General features: G+C 42.6%; 1 protein-coding gene across 1 annotated transcript in view; it reads right to left on the reverse strand.

Moving 5' to 3' along the window:
- Window positions 1-16249: 16249 nt before the first annotated feature.
- Window positions 16250-22663, reverse strand: part of LOC145343667 (ethanolamine kinase 1-like) — a 270810-nt gene continuing 264396 nt past the window's right edge. The window contains exons 9-10 of the mRNA XM_080189833.1: window positions 18529-18736; window positions 16250-16452 (exon numbers count right to left, since the gene is read on the reverse strand). Coding sequence (XP_080045959.1) covers window positions 16250-16452; window positions 18529-18736 — 411 coding nt within the window. The remainder of the gene's footprint in view (window positions 16453-18528; window positions 18737-22663) is intronic.

A 22663-nucleotide genomic window follows, 5' to 3' on the forward strand; every position in this document is an offset into this window, starting at 1 on the left:
TCTCTCCCTCCCTTCTTAAATAGTGGGGTTACATTTGCTACTTTCCTGTCAGTAGTAACTTTTTCAGAATTTTGAAAGATAACTACCATTCAGCCAACCTTCTCTATAACCACCTCCTTTAACATTCTAGGATGTAGCTCATCTGGTTCAGAAGATTTATCAACTTTCAATCCAATTAATTTTTCAAGTACTATTTCTTTATTTAGTGCTTGTTTCTTTTTCTTCTGCATTTTCACAAGTTCTTTCATTCCATAGTATATCTTGGAGATAGAATCATAGAAACCTACAGCGCAGAAAGAGACCATCTGGCCTATTGAGTCTGCACGATCACAATCCCACCCAGGCCCTACCCCCATATCCCTACACATTTACCTGCTAATCCCTCTAACCTATGCATCTCAGGACACTGAGGGGCAATTATAGCATGGCCAATCAACCTAACCCGCACATCTTTGGACTGTGGGAGGAAACCCACACTGATACGAGGAGAATGCGCAAACTCTACACAGACAGTGACCCAAGCCGGGAATCAAACCCATGTCCCTGGAGCTGTGAAGCAGCAGTGCTAACCACTGTGCTACCATGCTGCCCCAACCATTGTGCTACATGTCGCCCCAACCACTGTGCTACCGTGCTACCCCAGGTTTTCTGTTGCTTCGTCCGTGAAGACATACACAAAGGGGTTGTTTAGTTTCTCCACCTTTTCCTTATTTTCCATTATAAATTCTTCTGTCTCTACTAAATTACTTTTTTTGGTCATTCTTATAAACAACTTTCTTTGATCTACTGTAACTCAACTTCTTCTTGTAGCGATTCTAAATGGAGAAATGCTTAGGAAATCAGAAACACAAAAGCACTTGGGAGTCCTTATTCAAGATTCCCTCAAGGTTATCATACAGGTTCAGTCGGCAGTTAGGAAGGCAAATGCAATGTTAGCATTCATGTCGAGAGAGCTAGAATACAATAGCAGGGATGTACTTCTGAGGATGCATCAGGCTCTGGTCAGACTCCATCTGGAGTATTATGAGCAGTTTTGGACTTCGTATCTAAAGAAGGATGCGCAGGCCTTGGAAAGGGTCCAGAGGCGGTTCACAAGAATGATCCCTGGAATGAAGAGCTTGTTGTATGAGGAACAGTTGAGGACTCTGGGTCTGTACTCGTTGGAGTTTAGAAGGATGAGGGGGGATCTTATTGAAGCTTACAGGATACTGTGAGGCCTGGAGAGTGGATGCAGAGAGGATGTTTCCACTCGAGGAAAAACTAGAACAAGAGGGCAAATTAAAGGGACGATCTATTTGAACAGAGAGGAGGAGGAATTTCTTCAGCCAGAGAGTGGTGAGGTGGTGAACCAGTGGGACTGTTTGCCACAGAGGCTGTGGAGGCCAGGCCATTAAGTGTCTTTAAGACAGAGGTAGATAAATTCTTAATTAATAAGGGGATCAGGGTTTTTGGGAAAAGGCAAGAGAATGGGGATGAGAAAAATATCAGCCGTGATTGAATGGCAGAGCAGACTCGATGGGCCGAGTGGACTAATTCTGTTTCTATGTCTTATGGTTTATGGTCTTATGGTTCATCTTTCCTGTTGTATTTTTCTGTTTTAGAGAAATTCATATTTGTTGTAGTCCATTTATTACTTCTTCAAAAACTAGTTTTTGCTTATCAACTGTCAAATCTTTTAATGTATTTTTCCAATTTGCCATAGCCAACTTGCTGCTCATACCTACATAATTTCCTTTGTTTAGGTTTAGCACCTTAGTTTCAAAATGAAGTATACAGTACCATTTTCAACCTTAATGTCAAAGTCTACCATATTATGGTCACTATTTCCGAATGTCTCCTTTACTGCAAGATCATTAATTAGTCTTTTCATAATACAGAAGCACAGGAGTTAGCACTGCTGCCTCACAGCTCTACGGTCATGGGTTCAATTCCTGGTGTGGGTTACTGCCTGTGTGGAGTTTGCACATTCTCCCCATGTCTGCCTAGGTTTCCTCCAGGTGTTCCGGTCTCCTCCCACAGTCCAAAGGTGTGCAAGTTAGGGGCATTGGCCATGCTAAATTGCTCCTTAGTGTCCCTAGATGCGAACGTTAGAGAGATTAACAGGGTTAATATGTGGGGTTATGGGGATAGGGCCTGGATGGGATTGCTGTCAGTGCAGACTTAATGTCTGAATGGCCTCTTTCTGCACTGGAGGGATTCTATGGCATCTAAAATAGCATGAATACTCAAAGTGAAAACCTAGTTGACTTCTCAATGTACTAGTCCAGAAACTCACCTTCCACACACTTCAGGAATTTGTCTTCCACAGCTTTGTTGCTAATTAAATTGACCTAGACTGTTTGAAAATTGGAGCCACCCATTTAATTGTACAACCCATGTTACATGCAGCTCTAATTTACTGATCTAAACTCTGTCCAAAATTACCACCATAGTTTTGTGGCCTATAAACATCTCCCACCAATGTTTGCTGCCTCTTGCTGTTCCTTGACTCAACCCAAACTGATTCTGCATCTTGATCCATTAATCTAAGACCCTGTGTCACTAATACACTGATTTCATGACTTATTAATAGTGCTGCTCCACATCCCTTTCCCCTCTGTCTGTCCTTCCTAAATGCCACATATCCCTGAATATTCCGTTCCCAGCCCATGTCACCCTGCAACCATGTCTCCATAATGGTAATTCAGTTAGACCCATTTACCTCAATTTGTACCTTCAGATCATTTACCTTGTTGTGAATGCTGCATGCATTCAGACAGAGTTCCACAAACTTTGTCTTTTCAACATTATTCCATATTCTGAGCCTCTTTGATGCTTGCCTTTGATCCATCTCCCTTCTAATTTTTAAAATTATTTTTCTACTTTAAAGTTTATTTATTAGTCACAAGTAAGTCTTGCATTAACACTGCAATGAAGTTACGTGAAATTCTCGAAGTCGCCACACTCCGGCGCTTGTTCCAGTCAATGCACCTAGCCAGACTGTGGGAGCAAACCGGAGCACCCGGAGGAAGTCCATGCAGACACAGGGAGAATGTGCAAACTCCACACAGGCAGTAATCCAAGCCGGAAATCGAACCTGGTCCCTGGTGCTATGAGGCAGCAGTGCTAACCACTGTGCCACCTTGCCGTCCATGTGCCACTGTGTCATCCATTGGTAACTTCCTGTTACCAATTTTACTTCCCTTCGATCTAAGTTCCTTCTCAGCTTCCCATCCCCCTATCAATCTAGCTTAAACACTCCCCAACAGTACTAGCAAATCTCCCTGCAAGGATGTTAGTCCCTGTCATGTTAACACAACATAAGAACTAGGAGCAGGAGTAGGCCATCTGGCCCCGCGAGCCTGCTCTGCCAATCAATAAGATCATGGCTGATCTTTCTGGGGACTCAGTAAAAAGATGTAACCCACCCATCTTGTACAGGTCTTATCTGCCCCAGAACTGGTTTCAATGCCTCAGAAATCAGATGCTCTCCACCCACACTCATCCTCTGATTGCATGTTCAATTGCTCACTCCTCCTATTCATATGCTCACTAATATGTGGCACTGGGAGCAATCCTTGCTGTTGTATGCGATGGCATTTTAAATTAATTCATGACGATTTCAAGTTTGCCCTTTTCAGCAAAGTTGAAAATTTTCTACAAAATAATAAGGGGCATAAATAAGTCAACATCTTTTCCCAAAGGTAGGGGAGTCTATAATTAGAGGACATAGGTTTAAGGTGGGAGGGGAGAGATAGAAAAGGGTCCAGAGGGGCAATTCTTTCACATAGAGGGTAGTAAGTGTCTGGAATGAGCTGCCAGAGGCAGTGGTAGAGGTGGGTATAATTTTGTCTTTTAAAATGTATTTAGATGGTTACATGGTTGAGATGGGAATTGAGTGATATGGGCCAAATGCGGACAATTGGGACTAAGTAAAACCTGGGCAGCTTGGACAAGTTGGGCCAAAGGGCCTGTTTCCATGCTGTAAACCTCTATGACTCTACATTCCTTTAGAAAGTACTTAAAATATAGCTGGGAATATAAATCAGAGGAAACATTCACAACTCATGGGGCAAGAGGTTTTTTTTTACCCCCAGCATTCTTTCAACTTTTCATAATGCATCAAATTTAACACAATTCAAGGGCATTCTAAATCAGATATTGGCTATAATCTATAAGGCATAGTTGGCTAACTGAAGTACTGTGGGCTACAATCAGAAGTACGTTAATTCTTTCAGTCTTCAGTTTCAAGGACTGTGTTACATTCTTTGTTTTTGTGATACTAAAGGTATTAATTTACTGATATAGCCACACAATAGCCCTGAACTGCAGTCAATAGCATATAATTATTTTAATTTAGAGTGCAGTTCTCTCCCACTCTCTTTAAGGCTCTGCTCTGTAATGCAGTCTTATTTGTAACATACCTGATAGTTAAACCTCATCTTTCCTTTGATCTTTTGCTGTATATTTTACAGCAGGACTTTTTAATATGCAAAGTCACATAATGTGGCAACGTTGTGTGACAGAAAATTGCTCGTAACCGTACTTTACTTTCACAGGATAGGTAACACTAGTCCATCACTCTGCCTTCATCTACGTCAGAGGAGACAATTAACTCAAGATTGTATTGATAATGCTAACTAATGAATGGAATTGGCTGTCGAAAGGGTAAAATCATATTATGGGCATTGAAGGATGGTGATTGATCCTTGTCCAGCTCGACTGTATCTTGTTCTTTCATGGTGTATTTTATTGTTCTTCAGGTTCCCCGCTCCTGCCCCTTGTACAATGTGTTTATGATTCAGAGCTGCTGTGCCTCCAGTTAAAGAAAGGTTAAATGCGGGACACAAGTGGTTGAGCTTGAGCAGAAAAAAAAACTGATGGGAAAGGTAAGTCAAAAGCAAAAGATCTTGTTGGCTCCAGGGGAAAATACTCATCATGAGGTCCAGTGGAAGAGATAGGATAGCAGGTTAAAAGCACAGGAAAAGTGAGATAGCCAGGGAGTAATCAGACTAAGGGACTAACCAAACAGTTTCCAAAATATTGGGGCCAAAGACATAAGTACAGGTTAAGAGGCCCAAATGAATGGCAGAAGACCTTTTTATTTTGGTTAGATAAGTTGACATGAATAAATAACCATGGCACAAATCAGTCTGCTTGCTGGTTGCTTTAAGGCAACCAAATAGGAAGAAGATTTTCTGCTGCTGATCATAGAATCACAGAATCCCTACAGTACAGAAGGAGGCCATTCGGCCCATCATGTTTGTACTGATCACAATCCTACTCCGGCCCCATTCCCGTAAACCTCATATACCCTGCTAATACCCCTAATACTGGGATCAATTTACCATGGCTAATCAACCTAACCCATGCATCTTTGGAGTGTGGGAGGAAACCAGAACATCCAGCGGAAACCTGCACAGACACGGGAAAAATGTGCAAACTCCACACAGACAGATACCTGAGGCTGGAATCGAACCCAGGTCCCTGGCGCTGTGAGGCAATAGTGCTAACCACTGTGTCACTGTGCCACCCATGCATTATAGGCAGTGTTTGGGCGTACACGAGGAGTTTGATCAGCTAAAAGTGATGTCGAATAGACGTCACCCTAATCACTACTGGATTTCACCCAGACATGCTGAGAGGCTCATGGGGAACCTCAGTGCAGCTCTTAGGTAAATCATTTAAATGTGTAATAGGTAATTAAGTAGTGTTCTAATCAAGCATTCAGTCTGTAACAGCCAGTGAAGCTATTTCCTGAGCTGTGACTTACTTGCAGAGTCACTAAGTTGAGTGTGGAGTGCTAACAGGCTGGGCAGACTTTGACCAGTGAAACTGTAGAGCTGCAGCCATAGCCAGGTAAGAGGCTGCTGGTTACACTCTTCCCTCAGAGAGTGCTTTCAGTGCCTGACAGGTAACTGCCAACTTTGTGAAAGTCATTTCACACTGTATTGAATCACGTCTAACCTGTACCTCTGACAAAGAGCAAGAGGAGCAGCAACATTAATACCAACAGCAACAGAAGCAAACACCTGCTTTCTCCTCAGCCACGTGCCTCTCCACAGGACATGCAGAATGGAGAGAGGGTTCGAGCTTCTAGGAGGTAAAACTCCCATCACAGGCAGGGCATCAAGCGATTGAACACTAAATTCAGCCCAGGATGCAGGAATTGAATGCAATAGGGAGAAATATACATTTAAAAAATGCAAAAAACGAATGTAATGTTGACAATGTATCAAACATGGAAAAAATATAGCACAGGATGCCATTTGGCCCATTGGGTACATGTTAGCAAGCTGAGCTCTTGAGAACATTCTTTCTTTTCTTCTGATTGGGCACAAGTTAATGTTTAAACAGCCAGATGATTGCACTAAAATAATATGTAAAGGAACTTTATGCAATTGTATTTACCAGTACGTTACCAGAGAAAATGAAACTCCAAGGGTAGGGTTCTCTGGTCACACTCGCCTCAAAACCGGAGAATCCCACACCAGATCGTCAAAGACAGAGGGTAGCAGCGGGAGGGTAGGTTTCTAAATGGAGGACTGTGACAAGTGGCGTTCCTCAGGTATGAGTGCTGGGGCCTTTGCCGTTTATAATATATAAATGATTTGGAGGAAAATGTAACTGGTTTGATTCGGAAGTTTGCAGATGACACAAAGGTTGGTGGATTTGTGGAGAGTGGTGAGGACAGTCAGAGGGTACAGCAGGACATAGATCGGGTGGAGACAAGGGCTGAGAGATGGCAGATGGAGTTTAATCTGGTCAAATTTATTTAATTCCGCCCTTTCAGAGTTCCTCGCTGAGAGCTTGACAGATGCCTATGTATTGGAAAGGGGACATGACTGCAATTTTCCTGGTCCATTTTCATGGGTTCCACTGCAGGTGCGCTTCTTAGAGGGCCTATGCTGGATAGAGTTTGGAACAAAGTGTGGGCTGGAGAAACCTGCACCTGGCCTTGACAGAAAGAAGTCTCACAACACCAGCTTAAAGTCCAACAGGTTTATTTGTAGCAAATACAACAAGCTTTTGGAACAGGCTGTCCCTTCTGAGAACTCGCACCCACCTGATGAAGGGACAGCCTGTTCTGAAAGCTTGTGGCGTTTGCTACAAATAAACCTGTTGGACTTTAAGCTGGTGTTGCAAGACTACTTTCTGTTTTTATGCCAGTCCAACGCCGGCATCTCCACACCTGGTCTTGAACAGGAAATCTCATCTGAGTTACAGGGGAAGATGGTGGATGTAGAGACCTGCCACTTGGAGCATCTGCCCCCAGTTTCACTTCACTATGTTTTGGAGATTTGTAATTCTTAGGCACACTATTGGTGAAAATTTCTATGGATGTATTTCTCAATTATGTCGGATGACAGTTACAAATAATGAACACCATTCATCCATTGCAGCTGTAATAAATTGGAAGGTGACTCATGGCTTCAACAAGAAATGACTTATTGACTAACATACGTACAGAATAAGCATCTGACATAACTAATACACATGTCTATTGGCTTCAACTGCAGATCCTTCTCCTCCCTGGACACACACCTTTACTCCCAATTGGTCCCACTTCCTGCACGATTTCTTCATTGGCTTTGGCTCAATCGCAAAGGGTCGCCCCTCTCCTCTTAAAGGGGCCATATTAGCACACAGCTAAACCACGCTGAAACATCAAAATAACATAAGAGATAGAAGCAGGAGTAGGCCATTCATCCTCCCAAGTCTGCTCCATCATTCAATATGATTGTGGCTGATCTTGTACCTTAATCTCATTCTCCTGCCTCTCCCCAAATCCCTTGATTCACTGATTGATCAAAAACCTATCGATCTGAGTCCTGAATATGCTCGATAATTGAGCATCTACAACTCTCTGGGATAGACAATTTCAAATATTCATAACTTTTTGAATGAAGAAATATCTCATCTTAATCCTAGCTGACTGACCTAAGATTTGGCCTCATGATTGAGATTCCCCAACAGGAAAAACAACCTCTCATGCACCAACTCTGTCAAGCTCCTTCAGAATATTGTAGGTTTCGAGAAGATATCTTCTCATTATTCTAAAATCAAGAGAGTACAGGCTCAATTTACTCAGCCTATCATCATAGGACAACCCTGTCAACTGAGGAAAAAAATCTAGTGAACCTCTGCTGTACCACCTCCAAGAGAAGTGTAGCCTTTCTTAAATATGGAGATCAAAACTGCACACAGTATCAACAAAGCCTTGTCTAACTGTAGCAAGTCTTCTTTATTCCTGCATTCCCAATGCCCTTACAATGAAGGCCAACATGCCATTTGCCTTCCGAATTGCTTGCTGTACCCTCATGTTACCCACATGTGGAATTTTCTCATCCTGTCCACCACAGGAATCAAAGCAGGCAGGATCGAACCATGCAAAGGTCTGATGACCATGGGTGGGATTTTCCAACCTTGGGGCGAGCACAGCCGGAAAATCCCACTCTCTGTGTTCCTTCCATTAGTACATCCAAATCTCTCTGAACATTAACACTTCAAAGTTTCACACATTTTATAAAATATTCTGCTTCTCTATTCTTACGACCAAAGTGAATAACTTCCTACTTCCTCATATTGTACATAATTGGCCAACTTGTCACTCACTCATTTAACCTGTCTGTATCTCTTCATGTATTCTCCTCACAGTTCCCATTCCTTTGTGTTGTCAGCAAATGCACAGTCATTACTACTGGCCTCTTCACCTGTTATTGATAAGGATAGTAAATAGTCAAGGATCCACTGCTAATCCTTGTGGCACTCCAATAGATACAGCCTTGTTGATCCTGTGTATGGTTTGCTTCATTTATGCAAAGACTTCATTTTAAGATATTTCTGCCCATGCAATTACATTTACATGCAAAGCTTAAAAATGAATTAGCTTTAACTTGACTACATTTTAGAACTCAGAAGACATGCTGGATTAGCTAGAAAACTGACTACATATTTGAAAGTACAATGCATGTAAAAGCAGGCTTTTTAATTAGCCAAGCTAAGTTTTTCATAAAACTTTACGAGGTCGTGAGATAAGGATGGATAGATATATTGTGGAACTGCGTTTAGCTGGCAGTCTGTTTTTGAGACCTGTTCAGTCTGTTTTGGTGTTCTGTTTTGATCAGTACGGAACTGGCAGTAGAAGCCAGTCTTCCTCTTTCTCTCTCTCTCTCTCTCGTTCGCTCGCTCTAGCTTTTCTCTTTTATTTTCACTTTTGTAATTTAATTTTGAGTTCTGTTCAATAAAAGAAATTTGTTTGAACTCCGTACCAGTGCCATCTTCGTCTATTCAAAGGAATGAATGGAACCAACAGTTTCTGGTGTCACGAAAACCTGTGTCGCAACCCAGACGTGAGGATTGATTAAATATTCCTGGTCGATTGTCTAAGTCTTATCCTCTCCTTTATGCAATCCTTAATGAACGATGCACTGGTACCAAGGCTTGAGGCTCTGCTCAGAGGTCTTGTTTCAGCAACATCTGTGATAAGTGACTCTGACCTGGCTAGAATAGCCCACGGCTTGAGATCCAGTAACCCCTTAACAGCCATCACCATGACAGAAGCGAAAAGTCAGACCAAAACTCCTTCATAGAATCAGTTACTGACCATAGTAAAAGGAGGGCAGGCCCCACTGTGTCAGAGGATTAAATTCTGCAACAAGTAAATGAGTTTATAGAACAGCAATTTGACTTGCCCAAAACCTGTACTGAGATTGAAAAGGAGTACGGCACCTCCAAAGGTCGGTGGTCCTTGGATGAGATAGAGAGGGTCTGGGGTAAAACTACCAGTATGAGGGATAAGGTTTTGATTGAATCTTCCTCCAATGAACCCTTAGACAGCACATACTTAGCAGCTCAGCGTAAAAATCCTTTCTTTTCATGCCACCATTTCTTATTTTTCCATCACCTTAAATGGGTTCTCAATTCATGCGCCAACAAGAACAATTTCTCCTGATGTGCTGTGTCCAACCCTCACATAATCAAATCACTTCTTAATCTTAATATCTCCCAGACCAGCTGCAGGTTCTTCAATCTATCCATGTAAATGAAGTTTTTCATCTCTGGAACCATTTTAGTGAATAGTTTCTGCATCCTATCCAATTCATTCACAAACATTCTAAGGTGTGGTGCCCAGAACTGCTCATACACCTTCCACTGAGGCCAAATCAGTGTTCAATACAGGTTTCCTTGCTTTTGCATTGCATGCCCCTAATTAGAAAGATGCAGTGATGCCAGTGTGGGACTGGGTAAACACAGTGAGAAATCTCACAGCACCAGGTTAAAGTTCAACAGGTTTATTTGGTAGCACATACTACAAGCTTTCGGAGTACTGCCCCTTCGTCAGGCAAGTGGGTGTTACTTACCTCAGTTAGAGAGCCCAGGATTCCATACGTTTTATTATCTTCTGTCTCAATCTGCCCTACCACTTCAATGACTTGTGCATATGTTTCCCCATTTCCCTCTCCTTGTACACCTCTTTATTTTACCTTTTGTACCTCCCTAATTCTTCCTGCCAAAACAAATCACTGAATCCCTACGTCAAATTTCATCTGCCTTTTGTATGTGCATTCCTCCAGCCTACCTATGTCCTGTCTTTCAACTCATTTCGCATCCAAGCTTCAATTGTCTTTTTTATTCCATGAGTCATGACTGACAAGACTGTACTTTATCAAATGCCTTTACCTTTGAATTGTCTCCTTTCATACTATTGACTTTAAGTTTATGATTTTTGTTAGGACTTGGAGTATGTTGCTTTCTGTATTCGGATCATCTTTTCGCCGTAGTTCAGAGAACCCAGAAATCTCTATCACAACATGCAGCTGATACTTAAAAAAACCAATTCCTTCCCTTACTGTAGCATTCCAATAAAGGCATTAAAATGATACATATAAACTTTCATTACATTGGTAGCACCTTCCCAACCCAGGACTTCAAGCATCTAGCAGGACAAAGGAAGAAAGCATGCAGGAAAGTCATCACCTCTGAAGTTCTCTGCCATGTTGATTTGAACATATAATGCACTTCATTTTTGTTAGGTTAAAATCAAGGGACGCCTGAATAACATTGTGAAGTGTGACGGATCAAGAAGATGGTTCACCATCACCTACGGGCAATAAATATTAAATTTTTTAACAATGCCTGTATCCAAAGAATGAATTTCAGAAAAAAAACAGATTTGAGCTGTCTATCCAGGAATGTGCATGGAAGTGAAGCTTAACAGTAGCATATATATTTATATACATAATATATATATGTTGGCAAAGTGTCAAGTGAAGTTGTGAGGGTGGGCAGATCAATTAGTAACAACCACTTTGATGCTGATGAAGTCCATACCACCTTTATTGTGATCTGCCAGTCGTCAAATTCATTTTGACATATAATACTAAACATGCATTCAACATTGAGAGAATGTATAAAATGACTGCATACCATTTTAGTTGCTGATTATTTTAGTGTAATCTACCACAGGGATATTAATGCTAGCTATAATAAAATATTCAAGCAGCACAATTCATCTACATTCTCTATTTGTGGCATGTTATCAACATGCTGAACAATTGACACTTTGTCCTGTCCTGTCACTCTGGAGTTGGCACTTCCTGGCTGTCCATTTCTACATCATGTCTACATCATGCATCTCTACGTCATGTCCATTTCTTGACAGAGCTTGACATACCAAATAGTATGATGCTGTGTTTGCTGTGCAATGCTTTAGTCTCAAAAAAAGGGAAAAACTTTCATTGATATAATCCTTTTCAAATCCTTAGGATGTCCAAATGTACCTACAGCCAATGATGTACTTTAGAAGCTTTGTTACTGTTATAATGTAGGAAATGCTGCATGTGGGGGTTTACTGTGTATCATAATAACCAGATTATCTGCTTTTGGTGATGTAAACTGAGGGGGAAATATTGGTCAGCACAAGAGGATAAGTCTTCTTCACAATGGTGCCAAGGGATCTTTTACATTCGCCTGAGACAACAGATCAGGGCACAATTTGACATTTCTTTCACAAGATGGCACCTCTCAGAGTGTTGCACACCCCCGATACTGCACTGGTTGTGCCAAGCTGGGTTGTTGCACTCACATCTCTAGGGTGGGACTTGATCATGGAACCTTGTGAATCAGAGGCGACAAACATGCACTAAGCCATCTTTGACACTGCCTCTGTAGTTACAATACCATTAGTTGAAAATTTAAACCAGTGTTGTGTGACTACTTGCTGCCATTTGGGCTAACTCAGATTCTTTTAAGAGCATCGTTTAGCTATCACACTCAAGGATTTGGCACCTGAATGGTATAACCTCTCATTCTACCATCCAATATGATGTACTGACAAGGAAGTTCTCATGTCCAATCCCTGGTCTGTGCTGGTTTAGCTGGGCTCAGTCCTGCAAAGCAGCAGATGTGTTAGACTTGGACTCCCACCATCTTCTGCTGAGGAAACTCAGCCAGGATTCCAGCTGTCAAGTTCACCTGTGCACAGGCCAACAAAGCTCTTTATGAATTCCTAAGATTCACTGCGGGGGAGTCTGGTGCCAGGAAATTGAAGTCGTGTAGGGGCGATTTCAGCAACTGCGTGTGTTTAACCTGAGCAAATTAACAGCACAGACAGCTGGCAAAGATTGCAGAGTTGCAATGAATATGTGCAGCTTAAATGGCACCCTTGTGGATGGCCACATAATTGCAAGGGTGATGCCACTTTGAATGTTATTAGCTGTGTCTATTTGGGCAGTTTCAGCCCCTTGTGGTGGGCAAGTTAGTTCCAAAGGATTGGTTACAATATCAATAAAATGGGAAATATGACTGCAATCCAGCACACATCATTTGCAGTGAAGCCAATGAGGAGGAGGGAGATGAAAATAACAACCCCCAAGAGCAGACTAGCCAGTTCAGGATTCAGAGATGATCTAACCGCTCACAGATTCAGTTAGTCACTTACACTGGGCCAAAGCAACTATCAAATTCTCCTCCAACCACCTTATTCATATAAAGCAGTCCCGCAACCAGCCACACACGCACACACTTTGCACATTCTCCAATTAGCTCCGTCAATATATGTCTGCACATTCATCACCAGCAACTGAAAAGACAAGTTTCCATTTGGCACATCAGGATGCTCTACACGGGCTAATAATATAAACTAATACATTTTGTATGAGGTCACAGCAATAGGAAACCTAATAACACATAACATTTTCACAAGGGCTCAGACGCCTGGCCTTACTAAATTACAATGTTTTGTTCTTACTTTTCCGACTGCTCCAACGTAATGCACCCCCTGTGGCTTCAGGAGAGGCAAAGCAAGGCTGCTCAGATTACTGCTCTGACCACTGCAATGTTTTTGAGCTAATGACCTCTGGAGCCCATGAAGACTCCAACAAAGACTGCCCCATCTGCACTTCTGCTATGAGGTATGTTTAAGATAGCCACTGTGAGAAGGCAAGATGCAGGATCACTTTGAGTAGATGATGTCCATCTCCCCATTCAGCGTTAGCCTAGGCCAGCAGCACAGCAGCACTGTCTCTCAGCATGGAGAAGATCAGTGATGTGTTGTGAGGCCACAGATAAGGTGTCAGTCATTTTGTTAAGACAGCTAACACTCTGGCATCCAAATGCTGCACAGCTGCTTCCTCAGCCTAGATGGGCGAATTTGATAGTTGTGACCAAATCTCTATTGTGGTGACCACTGATCTTTCATTTGATGCCAAAATCAAATCAGCGTAACTTGATCTGGTATGAAATCTAAGTCAGAGATATTTAATTCTGTCTTCAGGCAACTTGTAACCCCAGTCCCTCTATTTCCAATAGCCAGGGTATAGAGCTGTCACTAACCACCATTGCTTCTTCTGGAGTTGATGGTTGCACAATCTGTGTTGGATTGCCTCTCGTCCGCTCCCTCGTGTTTTGTGCACTTTGGTGAGGGTGACTAAAGGGCAGATCATCACATTGCATAAGGATTGGCATGAATGACAGTGGGAATGGATGAATGGGGACATGAAAAAGTGCACAGAAAGTGAACAATGAGTGTTCTTGAAATTAATGTGGGTGCGAGGAGCCATGAGAGTGATGCTGGGAGTAAGAATGATGTGCACAACAAAATGTAGGGAAATCTGCAAACTGTACTCATCTAACAAGGTCTAGTTAACTCATTAAATCGCATGTTGCACTGCATCCAGAAACAGAATAATGCTTCTGCTGTTGAGCTCCTGGCCTATTGGCAAACATGTCTTTTGAAGGTGAGAGCAATAGACTTCTATTACCTGGAAGATTATCTCCTGGATCCTAGTTCTGAAGCATGTCTTCAGTACTATTGTTAGAATGGTGTCACAACCTTTTCCAGTATCCAGTGTCATACAGTCATAGAGTCACAGAGGTTTACAGCATGGAAACAGGCCCTTCGGCCCAATTTGTCCATGCTATTCTTTTTTTAAAATCCTAAGCTAATCCCAATTGCCTGCATTTGGCCCATATCCCTTTATATCCATCGTATCCATGTAACTATCTAAATGCTTTCTGAAAGATAAAATTTTACCTACCTCCACTACTACCTCTGGCAGCTTGTTCCAGACACTCACCACCCTCTGTGTGAAGAAATTGCCCTTCTGGACACTTTTGATCTCTCCCCTCTCACTTTAAATAAATGCTCTCTAGTTTTAGACTCCCCAAACTTTGGGAAAAGATATTGATTATCTACCTTGTCTATGCCCCTCATTATTTTATAGACTTCTATAAAGTCACCCCTCAGCCTCCTACGCTCCAGAGAAAAAAGACCCAATCTATTCAGCCTCTCCTTATGACTCAATCCATCAAGTCCTGGTAGCATCCCAGTAAATCTTCTCCGCACTCTTTCTAGTTTAATAATATCCTTTCTATAATAGGGTGACCAGAATTGCACACAGCACTCCAAGTATGGCCTTACCAATGTCTCGTACAACTTCAACAAGATGTCCCAACTCCTGTATTCAATGTTCTGACTAATTAAACCAAATATGCCAAATGCCTTCTTCACCACTCTGTCCACCTGTGACTCCATTTTCAAGGAGCTGTGAAATGTACCCCTAGATCTCTTTGTTCTGTAACTCTCCCCAACGCCCTACCATTAACTGAGTAAGTCCTGCCCTGGTTCAAACTATCAAAATGCATCACCTCGCATTTGTCTAAATTAAACTCCATCTGCCACTCGTCAGCTCACTGGCCCAATTGATCAAGGTTCCATTGCAATTGGAGATAATTTTCTTCACTGTCCACTATGCCACCAATCTTGGTGTCATCTGCAAACTTACTACCATGCTCCCTATATTCTCATCCAAATCAGTAATATAAATGACAAATAACAGTGGCCCCAGCACTGATACCTGAGGCTGGTCACAGGCCTCCAGTTTGAAAAACAACTGTCCACAACCACTCTCTGGCTTCTGTCAAGAAGCCAATTTTGTATCCATTTAGATACCTCACCCTGGGTCCCATGAGATTTAACTTTATGCAACAACCTACCATGCAGTACCTTGTCAAAGGCCTTGCTAAAGTCCATGTAGACAACATCAACTGCATTGCCCTCATCTACCTCCTTGGCTCAGTGTCTTCAGGCATTTCTTCATATCACATGGAGTGAATCAACTAAACTCAAGACTGACATCTGTGATGCCGGGGAATCTCAGCGGTACACCGTAATGGATCATTCACTCTGCACTTCTGACTGAAGATGGTTGCAAATGCTTCAGTCTTACCTTTTGTATTGATGTTTTAGGTTCTAGGACCAGGGTGAGGAGTGCAGACGGTGCCAAATATAGGGGCCTGGAGCTAGAGAGGTGGTGGTGAATGCGGTGGGGGGGTGAGGGGGGGAGTTGGTGGAGGGGGGGGTTCTTGCTCAAAATGGAGTTTCTTGTTGAGCCCACAGCACCGAATGGATGTCCACTTTTAGTTGCTAGATCTGTTCAAAATCTATCCTATTTAGCATGGTAGTAAAGCCACACACCTTGGAGGACATCCTCAATACGAGGTGGGACTTCATCTTCACATGGACTATGCAGTGGTCACTCCCACCAGTACTGTCATGGACAAATGCATCTTTAAAAGGTAAATTGCTGAAAATGAGTTAAAATTGGTTTTTCTCTCTGTTGGTTCCCTCACCCCCTACCATGACCCAATCTGGCAGTTATATTGTTTAGCACACAGCCAGTTCAGTCATTAATGGTGCTACTGAGCCACTCTTTGTGATGAACTCTGAAATCTTCCAACCAGATCAAATTCTGTGCCCTCGCCACTCTCAGCGTTCCTTCCAAATGGCGATCAACATGAAAGAGTCCTGATCCATGTTCAGTCTGATGCCATGAGCCTTCATGAAGTTCAGAGTCAATGGCGAGGACTCCCAGGGCAACTCCTTCCATCTGTATACTATTGCTGCATGACCTCTGTTGGATCTGTTGTGCTGGTGGGGCAGAATATTCTCAGGGATGGTGATGATGGTGTCTGGGATTTGTTAAGATTCCGTGAGTATGGCCGTGTCAAGTTGTTGCTTGACTAGCAGATTTCCCAATTTTGGCACCAGCTCCCAGATATTAATAAGGAGACCTTTGCATGATTGACAAGGGTGGGTTGGCAACAATGCCTCAGCTGATGCCAGGTGATCTGTCCGGTTTTATTCCTCTTCAGCTACATGGTGGTTTGCGGCACAGTGACACAGTGGTTAGCACTGCTGCTTCACAGCACCAGGGACCAGATTCGAGTCCTGACTTGGATCACTGTCTGTGTGGAGTTTGCACGTTCTCCCTGTGTCTGCGTGGGTTTCCTCTGGGTGCTCCGGTTTCCTCTCACATTCCAAAGACATGCTGGTTAGGTGAATTGGCAGTGCTAAATTCTCCTTTATTGTACCCGAACAGGCGCTGGAGTGTGGCGACTCGGGGATTTTTCCATTAACTTCATTGCAGTGTGAATGTAAGCTTACTTGTGGATACTAAATAAAAAAAACTCAACCACTTTTCTATTGGTCTGGGGTCAGAGATCAGTCAGGCCAGGTAAGCACAGCAGATTTCCTTTCCTTAAAGCACACTAGTGAACAAAATTTGTCTGGACAATAGTGGCTGGGAGGGCATCTGACTATGGGGCAGGCACAAGAGTTTATTCCGCCCTCACCTCATTTCACACATGACAATTTGATAGCAGGGATCTTCCTTGACAGATTACATTGAAGCCCTGTTGCAACACGTCTACTCCCTTAGAAGTACGAGATTGGTCTACTCCGCACAGATAAGGCTTTCTGGTCTGTACTTTATACCACATTGGATGAGTAGCTATACCTTGAACCACGGAAAAAAAAACAAACATGCATTTTCTAATCATAGAATATTAGAGCACACAAGGAGGCCAAATCATCAATTCTACCTGGGCTGCTCTGTGTAAGATCTATTCAATTATTCCCACTCTGTAGTTCTTGCCTTGGAGTGCTGTAAATGTCTCTTTTTCAGATTTAAATCCATCAGAAAGTTACTACTGACTCTGCTTTGACTGTCCTTTTGGGCAATTTAATGCCAGATCATAACAATGTGTGTAAAATAAATTCTCCTGCCTTGATACTGTTAGATAAAACTGGTCCACAATGGTACTGACACACTCTGTGTGTTGTCCATACTCTTTCGCCAGGATCTGATACTTACCAATAAGTAATTCTCACCACCGGGCCATCTGCAAGGAAACCTGCTGTGCTTACCTGGCCTGGCTAACCTCTGACTCCAGAACAGAAATGCGATTGACTTTTACCTTGCTAATGTAAGGGAAAATACTATTGTGTATATAGAAGAGAAGAACATTATTTATAATGCATTCCATTTTCCTCACACTGGCAATGGAATGGAGTTTTAACTAGAGTTTTAACTGCATTAAACAAATTATAACCAGTTGCTCCAGCTGAAAGTATCTGCCTGATTATCTGCAGCAGGGAGTTCAAACAATTTCCTGAACGTGTGCTCCTAATATAAAGTCTCGTGGCTAAGAGCACACATTGAGAAACGTTGGGTACACTTCCCAATACTTTATTTCCAATTGCAAGCACGCTGGCCATCATTTCCTGCATGTAATTTTTAACGGACGGGATATCACGGAGACCTGTGATATTGGCCGAAAATCACCATTTTTTTGGAAATCTGGCCTTTGGAAAACATTATTCAGAATAACCACATTTTCAGAAGCCTATTTCAACATATATTTAATATGAAATGCAAAATGTGGATGCTTTTTAATCCCGCAAAGATACTGGCTTTCAGGAAGCAGATTACAAGCAGCAATCCAATCAAAGGGTTCAGATTACATTACAAACCACATTCGCATGGCTTGTTCATCAACTGAACAAAGAAACTGGGTCACAGGCATAATCCTCCACCACCCATCCACTTTTCTATTTATTTTATGGAGTCAAACAGTCTTTTAAAACTGCTGCTTCTTTTGATGCCCCAATTAGGACCATGATTTGGGACCTCACAGGATGTTGAGTTGCAATCCAACCCTCACAGAGTAGTCCAATGTACAGGGCCAGTGTTTGCTGGGTCTTACTGAGCACACTATAGGACCTCCGCAGGTTGCGAATCACAACGCACAATCGTGCAGCATACAGCTTCATGATTTTGGGGGCCACAATTAATTCTGGATTCTGCAGCGATGCCACATGGTATACTGGACCATGGTGCAGTGCCAAACGGCTGATGGGATCCCCCAGGGAATGCAGGGCCACACAAGTTGTCTTGCATATCTTTGATCCACGCTGCAGAGCACAGAATGAATTATATAGTGAATTGTGAATCAACCAGGCATGACCCAGTCTCACTTGAGATTTCTTTATTCTCGGCCTGGAATTTTATTAGGGTTCTCCAGCAGTTAATCACAGACTCTCTGAAGGAATGTTACATAGGGTTAAAAGCAAGTATTGATGCTGCTGCTATGAGCTTTCCGGTGAGGTTATGTTGGAAGATCGGGACACTCTTCTATGGGAGCCAGGTGGCTAAGGTATTCACATTTAGGTGTTAGAAATGGTTAAATTCTTATTGAGCGAATCATTAAGAAAATGTTGTTCAATCCTGATTTAGATTGCTTCAATATCAAAATAAAGACAGACATACTTGAGCAGTAAGTCTGGGGTTTTCAGTTCCTTGCTTTTCACCACGCTAGTGCAGGATTTAGTCCAATTTTTATGCAAACTCAATACTTAGAATTCTTTTGGGAGATTCATCCCCAGATCTTTGTTTCAGAACTTCGGGATGGCATCCAATTTCAAGGAGGGCAGATAAAATGTTTTAAGGATGCTTTGAGGGGTTTATTGAAAAGGGATCAATCAGCGCATGGGTGGAACTTGCAGCAAACCGTGCCATTTGGCAGCACCTTATCCAACAAGCTTCAACCCAGTCAGAAACTGAGCGCATAAACTCTGCTACAAAGAAACAACAGAATCAGAAAGAGAGAGAGCAGAATCCTAGCTCAAGAAGACACCTTCCTCAGGGCAATTCTTGTTCTCTCTGCCCAAAGACATGGATTGGCTTGGTGAATGACCTTTTTTTTAAAGTTTATTTATTAGTGTCACAAAGTAAGCTTACATTAACACCGCAATGAAGTTACTATTTAAATCCTCACACTCCTGCACCTGTTTGGGTAGACTGAGCGAGAATTTAGCATGGCCGATGCACCTAACCAGCATACCTTTCGGACTGTGGGAAGTAACCGGAGCACCCAGAGGAAACCCACGCAGACACAGGGAGAACTAACAGACTCTGCACAGACAGTGACTCGAGCTGGGAATTGAACACAGGTACCTGGTGCTATGAGGCAGCAGTGCTAACTATTGTGCCACTGTGCTGTCCGGTAACCACACAGATCTAGATGCTTGGCAAACATCATCCTTGTTTCAAAGGACTAATCAAGACAATTTCCTATGCCTTCTGCAACTTGCATCTGTCCATTCTTCCTTTACAGGTGATTACTCGCTTCCTTGTTTGAATTTTATGTGTTTTGTTCCTAGATACCATAATGTCAAAATATATCACTGTCCCACAGGCAAGTACCCAGTCAACAGCAGTCAATATAGTTTGAAAGAGATAGATCGTGTCTGACCGACCCCTTCAACCTCTTGAGGAGAAGACAATCTAAGTGAACAGTGGAAAACCCAGCCTTATGGTGTTGCCCAACTTCCAAAAGGCATTTGATTCAGTGAAAGTCTTCTGATTAAACTGAAAGCTGTGGAAATTCAAGGTACATCTACAAAATGGATGAGGAATAGATTGAAGATAGACTGAAGACTGGACGGCACGGTGGCACAATGTTTAGCACTGTTGCCTCACAGTGCCAGGGACCCGGGTTCAATTCCAGCCACGGGTCACTATCTGTGTGGCGTTTCCACATTCTCCTGCTGTCTGCATGGATTCCCTCTCACAGTCCAAAGGTGTGCAGCTTAGGTTGATTGGCCATGCTAAATTGACCCTGGTGTCAGGGGTTGCAGAAATAGGGTAGGGTTGTGTTTGGTACAGACTCGATGGGCTGAATGGCCTCTTCTGTACTGTAGAGATTCTATGATTCTATGAAGATGCAAAAAAAAGGTAGTTATTAACTGGTGGAGTTACAGCAGGTAAGCAGAAATACTACTTGGGGTACCTCAAGAGTTCACTATACAGAATTGGCATGGATTCAGACACTGGGTAGAAATTAGTCAAATTTTTGTATGCTAATTGAAAGTGTCAGTGGAATCAAAGGGAGCAACTCAGAAATGAACAAACATCGGCAAAATTAAGTGAGCAAATGAAATGTCACGTAGTCATGTGAAAAATACTAAACATAACAAGGAAAAATGGGCAACACACACACACTCCAAAAATGCTTTTGTAACAGTTACAGTTTAAACTGAAAGAGACGGAGGAGTCATAATAGATTCGATACTCATAATGTCAACTAATGCTGAGCAATTAAACAAATGTGACAGAAGGTCGAACTACAAAGCCAAAGCAATAGAATACAAGTCCAAAGAATTGATGATAAAACTGTACAATGACGAACCTTGAGAAACAAAGAAAGCATTCCAAGCACTGAAGGTCAGGCAAAAATTAATCATCAGCCAATTCTTAATATTAAAAGGTGGACTCATGATAAAAGGTGGAGGAACTTGGGTTTTTCAATTTTGAAAGGAGCTGTCTATGGGGTGATCTTGAAAAGGTTTACATGAAAGATAACTCTCCAATATTACTTCAAGTCCAAATACAAGAGTAGCACAAGAGGTTTTGTACTCATTTAGTAAAAGGTAAAGATAAGACTGATAAAAGAGCACTCTTCATCTAAAAAGTGATGCAGAAAGACCTCAAGTCAGCTCACAGTGCCTTACCATCAGCGAAGAACCTTTGAAATGCAGTCAAGTCACAGCTGATTTGCACTAAGCAAAGTCTGAAAACAACAATGTGACCATTACTATCCCATTTTCAGTGGGATAGTGGGATAAACACTGGCCAGAACACCAGGGGTAGCTCCTCTAGTCTTCTTTGAAATAATGTTATGGCATTGTTTGCATTCACTTGAGAGAACTGTAAGGTAAAGATGGATACCCTGCTTCCCACATTTCTCTTGCAGCTGGAGTAGCTGCAGATGTCAGAGTACTGTGAGCAGGTATACGCACCACACCTTCGGAAGCATATTTTGGCCCTGGAGGGAGTTCAATGCAGGTTTACAAAAATGACACCTGGACTTCAGGGATTAAGTAATGAGGAGAGATTAGGCAAATTAGGTCTTTATCCTCTCAAATTCAGAAGGTTACGGGGTGATCTGATAGAGGTCTACAGAATGTTTACAGGGAAGGACAGAGTGGATAAGGGTAAACTGTTTCCACTTGTTAAAAGCTCTAGAACTAGGAGGCATAATTTAAAAATTAGGGCCAAGATGTCCAGGAGAGATGTGAGAAAACACTTCCACACGCAGAGAGTGAAGGAGGTTTGGAACTCTCACCTTCAAATGACAGTGATGCTGGTTCAAGGGAGTATCAAGGGAAAGGGGCCTGCGGGGGGTACATGGAGTTAGGCCACAGGTCAGCCATGATCTTATTGAATGGCAGAGCAGGTTTGAGGGACTGAATGGCTGATTCCTGTTCCTGTTTATGGAGAAGATTGTGACCATTGTATGTTTGCTGGCAAGGAAAATGCGCTGTGCCGTGCAGTCAATCTGCAAGTAGATGGGGTCTTTTAAGTAAGACCCTAAAGCCTTCCCTTTGATGCCAAGGAGAGAGATGCCTATGTAACTGTTACCGTCCTCTCAGTCTCCTTTGCCTTTGCATGGTGTAATGGATTTTGCGTCACACATTTTCTGCCGAATGGACACCATTTTCCCACACAGAAGCAGACAGTCATGGGTATACACTGGCAAGAAAAAAAATCATGGCCGGAATTCTCCTCAAAAAATTCTAAGGCCCAATTGGCTGGAAAAATGGGAGTATCCCATTTTGGTTTCGCTGGTTTTTGCAGCATGATTAACAGAGCAAATCTCAGACTCTGTGCATCACAGATTGCCTCAGTGTGATTCACTCTGGTCAGAAAGGAGCAGGACGTATTCCTGCCCAAGTGGCCAGGAGCATGGCGTTGATTGGGCTACTGTACATGCGCCAATCTCTCAGTGCGGAGATCCACGTATGCACAGTGACCCCATTGCCGGCCTCCCGATCGCTAGC

Source organism: Carcharhinus amblyrhynchos, chromosome 6 (genome assembly GCF_965287045.1).
Source record: "Carcharhinus amblyrhynchos chromosome 6, sCarAmb.v2.hapA, whole genome shotgun sequence".
Classification (NCBI taxonomy): Eukaryota; Metazoa; Chordata; class Chondrichthyes; order Carcharhiniformes; family Carcharhinidae; genus Carcharhinus; species Carcharhinus amblyrhynchos.